An 8,717-nucleotide genomic window follows, 5' to 3' on the forward strand; every position below is an offset into this window, starting at 1 on the left:
CACCGTACAACTACGAGAGTAAACACATATATAAATACCTAAATAAAAAGTACGTTAATCCTACTATTTGTAAGAACTTTCAGAAATCAGTAACATAATATACACGTTCTTGGTGTCTCTGATGGCATGAGAAAAAGCAATTGGAGTCTCCGCATATACGCGTAACCAAAGGTTACTAAGTTATTCTGTGTAATGTTCTGTTATTTATTCTGAAATTTTAAAAACACAATAGCAGCAGAAAAACAGGGGCAGCAAAAAACACAAAACAAATGTTACTACTTTTTACTGTAGCCAAGTTTATTCCAAAATGCCAGGTTTCGATACCCGTGGGGCCCGGCATGGCCAGGTGGTTAGGGCGCTCGACTCGCAATCTGCGGGTTCGAATCCCTGTCCCACCAAACATGCTCGCCCTTTCAGCCGTGGGGGCGTTATAGTATGACGACCAATTCCACTATTCGTTGGTAAAAGAGTAGCTCAAGAGTTGGCGGTGTGTGGAGATGACTAGCTGTCTTCCCTCTAGTCTTCCACTGCTAAATTAGGGACTGCTAGCGCAGATAGCCCTCGTGTAGATTTGCGCGAAATTCATAGCAAATAAACAAACAATCGATACCCGTGAGGTGGGGGGGGGATACAGAACTGGTAGTCCATTGTGTATCTATGCGCTGAACTACGAACAAATCAAATCTTCCCAGCTTCCCAGATCATCAGCTTAGGTGAAGTTTTCAGATGATATTTTTTATATACTGAGTTTAAACTTCCGAAATAATCTTGTGCTGTATAAATTCTTGTTCATACAAGGTAATATTTTCTTATTTACGCAGAATACTTCCCTATTTAACAGAGTTGGTTAAATTCGGTTCAGTGTTTCAAATTCATTATGTCAGTTTCTACTCATGATGTTTTGGCGCCATTTTAATATCTAATTTACAAATCAAACGCACAGAGAATTTCGTTTAATGATAAGCATTCATTACTGGGCCCTGTTTACATAATAAAAATTCAACATTATACTCTTTTTCAATTGCAAACATTCAACATTATATTTTGTTGAATTGTTATAAATAGTAAATATTAGACTCTGTTTGATTGACAAGCATTCAATTTTCAACTCTTTTTGATTGGCAAACTTCAATATTAGGCTCTGTTTGATTGATAAGTATTCAATATTAGACTGTTTAAAAGATAAGTATTTAATATTACGCTCTATTTAAAAAATAAATACCTTTGTGCTTAATATCAAACAAAACAAACAAGCTTGTCTATTCCTCTTAATTGTCTTTTTTTTTTACGGATACTCACACATAGCTACGTAAGGGCCGTACCTACTTTAAACTAATAGACTAGAAAGAAGGCAGCTAATTATGAGCACTTACCGCCAACTCTTGCGCTATTCTAATCGAATAAAGGGATTTGACCGTCACCCTTATTACACAGTTATACCTCAAAAGAACAAACTTTGTCGCTACAACAGGGAGTATTAGTGAAAAATGAATATTTTACTTTTGTAGTTCCTCCCCCAGTGACCTCGCCGCAAGAAGAGGAGTGTTCAGTCGGCGCCATTATGGATCTGTAGAAATGGTAAGTGGTGAAGTTAATTGTATTTCGAGTGCTGTTGTTTTTATGTGTACTTACGTGTTGATAGTGACCAACATTTTCGATATATGCTTTATGTGTATATATATACACAAACTATGTGGTATGATAGATAGAGAGATATTCAGCTGCTAAATCTTCAACCTAAACAACAGGAATCCTTAATTGTGTCTCAGTTGGGCCTTACCTAGAAGAATTGTGCCGTGCTGCCAGTTGGAAGGCTCAAGGTTCGAGTCACGATATGCCGCTCAACAAGTCTAGCGCATTTATCTGTGGGCGCATCATAATTATAACCATATAGCCGTATAAGTAGCAGGTGCTGATTGACGGTACCCTTCCTTTGGTCAGCAGTTATAAATTAGGTATGGTTATCCATGAACCTTGGGGTTTCTCTCCTGGCTGTTAAGTCCATATGTTCTTTAAGGTGTCGTCCAGGTTGAAATACGAAATATCAAGGTTAAGTACTTTCTTAAGTTGATAGTATTTTATTTTTATATTTCAGCTAGCTTCAGTTGATCAAGATGGCACTGATCATTTCCGGCGATTTAGGATAGAAAATGGTGAAAGAGTTGACAAAGACGAGGTAAAAATATTTCCAAACAAAATCTTGAAAAGAATTATATTTAAAAATAGATAATAACATTCCACTTTACCATATTACTAAACATCTCTTTAAGCTTGCTGATGTGAATTAATATTGAAAGTATATTTCATAGTTATGAGGAGACTGAAGAAACAAGTTGATTCTTAAAATGTAACTTTTTGGTATTATGAATTTATAGCCGAAATTGGTTAACTCTTTTAGTGTTACAGACGGAAAATAGTTTTTTTTCCATGAAAAATAAAATACAATATTGTTAATACGTTGTAAGTTAGGTTTAAATTAATTATCATTGACTAAGAAACTATCGAAAATGGAACAGAAACATGTAAATAATTTGATTCAAAAACATATCCAAAAAATATCTGTCAAGTCGAAACACATCACTGATTTCCCGTCGTCTCTGGATTTTCGAAATGAAACAAAAAATATGCTATGATGTACGAAACACGTAATATACCAATTATTCGCTATATCATTTAAGAAAAGGTATATTTCATTCAGGTATAGGCAGGGCCAGGTGGTTAGGGCGCTCAACTCGCAATCTAAGGGTTCGAATCCCCGTCCCACCAAATATGCTCGCCCTTTCAGCCGTGGAACCATTATAATGGTACAATCAATCCCACTATTCGTTAGTAAAAGAGTAGCCTAAGAGTTGGCGGTGGGTGGTGATGACTAGCTGCCTTCCCTCTGGCCTTTCACTGCTAAATTAGGGACGGCTAGCGTAGATAGCCCTCGTGTAGCTTTGCGCGAATTTCAAACAAACCAAATCATTTAGGTATAATATCTAAAAATTTAGTTTGTTTTCTTTCAACTAAAATTCTACAAGGCTGTACTTATTATTATTGTACACTTTTATCCCTGAATAATTATTTGTCCTAATATGATTTTTATTTGGTAATTAAATTTCAATGCTTAAACAAAACTTCAAAAGAAGTTTCAGATCTGAGTAGAAATCACTTGTTTCAACTGTATTCATTGTCATAATATTTTTTAGTCTAATGTTTTCTATTTTCTCCGGAATCTTTTTTTTTCTTCAGTTGTACGGATCACCTAGTACTCCTTTCCTGGAGAATCCAGAATATCAAACCAGATGGTACTTCAAATACTTCCTTGGAAAATGTAAGTAACCATAGCAACATAATTTGATGTAAACTGTTTCAAAATCTGAAAGTGAAGCAGAATAATGATGTTTCATTAGATAAAATGCGTCTGTATCATGTGTACTTTGTATATGAGTGGACTTGAAGCTAGATGAAACATGCAGTCTAAATCAGCCTTACCATCCATGCACATGTCAATTTTATTTAGTTTGTTGTATAGATATATATACATGTAGATACACTAGTATGCTTTACATTAATTATATGAAAGATATTAAATTTCAAAGCATGCACATTACACAAACTAAAGGTTGTGGAATCAATAGAGGCCGTAAATACTCAGCTTAATAATAACATGTACGCTAACAAAAATATAAATACAATTTTTAGAGTTTTTTTCGCATGACTGGGGTTGTTTTATTACACTCTGTTAATAATTTAACAAACTTTTTTGAGTCCCCTAATAAATGTATAAAATACAAGCTATGAATTGGGATTAACCAAAGCTAAATTGTTTCTAGATTAACTAATGGTGAATTATCTAACATAACACAATTTTAAATAAAAATTATATATATTTACAGTAAAATATCAAATATATTCAACATTTCCTTGTAACTTATGAAGGTTTAGTATCTGTACTCATTTCTTTTCATCACAACAAAATTAACATGTTTAGCAAAAGAATGTGAAAATGACACTTTAATTGTCTTTTATTTTAAGAAAACTTTAATATATCTAAGATGTATTTTAGTGTGATGTAACAGTATCTGAAGGTGTTAGATACGAATAGGGATATAATACGTTGCCTATTTGCGGTGTTAGGTGATAGATAGAACGTTTGTTTGTTTGTTGTTCAACACAAAGCTACACAACGGGCTATCTGTGTTGTACCCACCACGGATATCTAAACCCGGTTTTTAGCCTTAAAACTTATCGCTGAGCCATTGAGGGGGTTGATAAATATATGTTTAAAAATAACTTAGATAAACTATACAAAAATCTTAGTTCGTTTGGAAACATTGTGTTTTAAGTTAATGAATTAATTAAACAGCACCTGTACACATAAACTAGTTTTCAATAAAGCTCATTTTATCATGCAATAATTCAGCTTTGGATACTCGTTTTTAAGTTTTTTAACATTGTGTTTTATTAGAACAAAGCCCCCAGCTGCAAGTTTTGTTTGTTTGTTTGAAGTTAAACACAAAGCAACACAATGGGCTATCTGTGTTCTGCCCACCACGGGTATCGAAACACGGATTCTAGCGTTGTAAGTCTGCAGATATACCGCTGTGTCACTGGGGGCCAGAGGTAAGTCAGAGGACCTTATAATATTAAAAATTGGGTTTCGATACCAGTAGTGGGCATAGCACAGATAGCCCATTTTGTAGCGTTTCACTGAACAACAAACAAAATTAGAACAAAAATGCTTATCTCCTGAAAGTGATATTTGAAATTGAACTTTTTAAGCTCGTGATCTGAGAAACAGGTATGCACATAGTACACATCTGTATAATTGGAGCGTGTCTAATGACGTGTTTTTTATTTTTTTTATGTTTATTTTTTCAGTACATCAAAACTACGTTGGAGCTGACAGTGAAAAGTTGCCCTTCTTCTTATCTGTTGTGCTTACGGATGCAAACACTCAGGGTTTGCAGCAGTACAGAGCCATCTTGTGGCGAAAGACGGTAAGCCGAAAATGTGTCTCTTCTGAGTTCTTAGAAAACCGAATAAATATTTAGAAAATATTTACGAGAAGGATATTCTGTTAAAACTAACATTTAGAGTATTTTCAGGATCAGACCTGTTTTACAATAACTGTTATATATTTTCTATTGAAAATTTAATTATAGAATGTGTTATAAACTAAGAGCTCATACTGACTTGTGTTGTTCTAACTCATGATATAATAAAACGGTTGGTTTAGAAAAATGATGATAATTGAAGAATATTCACACAATTAACAAATCTATTTTGTGTAGGGAGCGCAGAAGATATGTCTGTCCCATAATCCTAGTAAACCGTTAACAGTGAAATCAATACTCAGGTAAGGAAATGTATCAGAGTAGACTTTAGTTACAGAAGAATAATTCTTAAAGACTGAAACAACTATAAAAAACATTGATAGATAAATAGACGGACAGACAGATAGATAGATATATAGATAGCTGTTATGATGTCTAAAAATATCTTAGGAATTTTATTCAGGGAAAATCGTTGACATAATTTTAGGTTTACAAACACATTAGATAAATTAACCTTTAATGTTTTATTTCATATAAAAACAGCAGAAAAATCGTACAGACTACCATAATATATATTTCTTACTTGTTAGAGATCTAACAAACAAAGTCACGTGGAAAGGAACCGTTCCTAAGTATTTTTCTTTCACTATTTTTTGACAGATATTTTTTTTTATATTTTCACTAATTATTTCAGTATTACTTTACTATTTCCAGTTTAATTTATGGGTTTAAAACAGTTATGGTCTTATATGGATTGAAAAGAAGAGGGGTGACTTTGTATTATGTAAACTCGCATGTTACTGTGTATTTTTGTAGTCCAGTCTAGGTCTTGTTTTTGTCAGTAGAAAACTAAACTTAACTATTATTTTTATATTTCAATCTACAACTTCGTGTCTTTCTTTCTCACTGATTCATTAATATACTAACTTAGATGTTATTTTTTAAATTTTAGTCTACAACTCCAGAAATTCATGTCTTTGTTTCTCACTGATTGGTTATCATACAGAAATAGACGTTATTTTTTAAATTTCGGTCTAGGACTTTAAAAGCTCATACCTTTCTTTATGACTGATTGTTTACCATAAAAACTTAGATGTTATTTTATGAATTTCAGTCTAGGACTCTAGAAACTCTTGTTCTCATTTCTGACTGATTGGTTACCATAGAGATTTAGATGTTATTTTTTAAATTTCAATATAGAAATCCAGAAACTCTTGTCTTCATTTCTTACTGATTGGTTGCCATAGAGATTTAGATGTTATTTTTTAAATTTCAATATAGAAATCCAAAAACTCTTGTCTTCATTTCTTACTGATTGGTAACTATAGAAACCTAGACGCTATATTTTTAATTTCAGTCTAGGACACTAGAAACTCGTGTCTATATTTATGAATTATTTGCTATTATACAAATCGTGATTTTTAAAATAAAATAACAAAATATCTTTAACAGACTGACTACTGAATAATTTAGAAAAATAGATTTATAGTATCAGTGCTACATATTCTTGAAATCTCGTATAAATATAAAATCACTCTATTGAGTAAAACTCAATTTAAAAGCACCTCATACATAAACCAGGGTCTTTTTTTAACTTTAAATATAACATTACTTTACTAACTTTAAAACCTAAAGATAGGTTTATTTAAGTTTTACTGTGGATCTAAGTTAACTCTTCTCACAAATAACTTTTTTCTAAACTTCTAATTTTTGATTAAGCTGAACAAATACAACATATTGAATAAAATACACACAATAACCAACAATCGAACAGTTAAACTTTTATTAGATGGCTGATTATTGGGCTAAATACACAGATGTCATCAAAAACATCATCTTGTGGCCAATATACCTTGAATTTGTAATAGTGTGTTGATACAGATTGCAAAGAAACATCAATCCAATATATTTTCATAATAGATATGTACATTTTTACCAAGCCTAAAACCGGATTAAAGTTCAATTTCTGTCATCGGTCAATTATTTTGAATGAAGCAACCTGAACAACACACAGAAATATCTGTATATTTTATATTGTTCATTGTTCTGCAGTAAGGCGTCTGTTTATTGTTAACTGTTCTTGTTAATATTATTTTTAATTTCTGTGTCTAATGTTTTGAAGTATTTTGAACGTTCAGTATTTCAGCCATACATATTTCTTTGTACGGTTTAGCAATTTTCAAAACATGGACAGACTTGAAAAAGGGCCGAAGGAGATTTTCGCCCCTGAAATACAAAAGGTATCAGAAACACTACTTACTTTCATATTATACAAAATATTTCAAGAAATTATCAACGTGAGATACTTCCTGACGAATAATCTTTAACTTTTAAAATCAACAAATTAGATTATTACCGTATTCTAAATAATGGTGTCATTAAAGTGTACAAGGAACTTCACGATATTTGTGACGTTAATTACTTAACGAAATCAAAGAAGGGAAAAAAACTTTACAAAATACTTAACAGAATTCAAGAAATATTGTAGTGATTCAATTTGTGTTGCACAACTACCATCATATGGTAATTACAATAATTATCGAGTCTGTTTCTATGGAAACCAGATATAGTTGTTTAACAAGTGGCCACTGAATTAACAAGCTGTGCAATCACTACCAATTGTTACAGCTGCTTCTAATTCACTAATTTGGTTCCATAGCGACCACTTTTAAAGGAGCACTCTCTTAATTAGAAGACCCCATAATTGGGCTAATCAGAAAATGTTTTTCAGTTTCACGATAGAATTAATTTTCTATTAAACGAAACCATAGATGTAAGTGTGTTTTGAAACAAGAGCTCAAGATACAAATAACTAATTTGTTTTTTCATCATTAATTTCAAGGTTTGTTTTATTTTAAGGAACTGCCGTTTCTGAAAACGTTAAGGATTTGTAAAAGTAAAAGTAAAAACATCTTTCATTTAAAGATTTGTTTTGTTTTAAGAATCTACTGCTACTGGTAGAATTGGAGGAAAAGTTTGTTTAATGTAATATTAAAAACATCATTAATGTATAATTTTCTTTTGTTTTAAGGATCTTCTGCTTCTAGAAGAACAGGAGGTAAGGTTTTCAACATATAAATAAAAGTACATGAAACATTCAATATATAATTATTTTAAAATATACCTAATATCCCTTATGTTTTTTAACATAGTTTAAAAGATTAAATTAAATTAAACAACCTTCTATACAAACGTAACACAGTGCAAACCAGTTGTGGATTTATGGCACACATTTGTTCTGCTAACATATAAAATATTTCTGTCTTTGTTAGTTTTGCTAATGACGTGCGAGAAACCAGCAGTCTGTTTTTCGTAAGAAATAGGCTCGTTATAAGAAATACGTGAAGTAACAAACTCTTTTAAAACAATACAGGCAGTTCTTTGTAAGAAATAACTGAACTACAAGAAAGAGATAACGTTAAGTAATATCTATAAACCAATTCAATCTCTTCTTTGTAAGAAATAGTAACTTGACCATAAGAAAGATATAAAATGAAGTAACACCTTTATTTTAAGTCATATTATCAAATGAAGACATGTTGTATTCGGAAGTTTATTCTTTGCTCGTACCATTTTATGAGCTACGTTTAAAGAACACTGTCGTTCTCTAGACTTTCAACGTAACAGTACTTTTGTGTACTATATATATATATATATATATACTAGCTGCGTTGC

General features: G+C 31.8%; 1 protein-coding gene across 3 annotated transcripts in view; it reads left to right on the forward strand.

The window, feature by feature from the left end:
• LOC106466107 (GTPase-activating Rap/Ran-GAP domain-like protein 3) overlaps positions 1-8,717 on the forward strand; it is a 184,701-nt gene that overhangs the window by 134,566 nt on the left and 41,418 nt on the right. For all 3 annotated transcript variants that reach the window (XM_022394066.1, XM_013926347.2, XM_022394065.1), the window contains exons 2-8: positions 1,509-1,578; positions 2,096-2,176; positions 3,235-3,316; positions 4,867-4,985; positions 5,280-5,344; positions 7,216-7,282; positions 8,074-8,100. In XM_022394066.1, the coding sequence (XP_022249774.1) occupies positions 1,509-1,578; positions 2,096-2,176; positions 3,235-3,316; positions 4,867-4,985; positions 5,280-5,344; positions 7,216-7,282; positions 8,074-8,100 (511 nt within the window). The remainder of the gene's footprint in view (positions 1-1,508; positions 1,579-2,095; positions 2,177-3,234; positions 3,317-4,866; positions 4,986-5,279; positions 5,345-7,215; positions 7,283-8,073; positions 8,101-8,717) is intronic.

This window comes from Limulus polyphemus, unplaced genomic scaffold, assembly GCF_000517525.1.
Source record: "Limulus polyphemus unplaced genomic scaffold, Limulus_polyphemus-2.1.2 Scaffold2153, whole genome shotgun sequence".
NCBI lineage: Eukaryota > Metazoa > Arthropoda > Merostomata > Xiphosura > Limulidae > Limulus > Limulus polyphemus.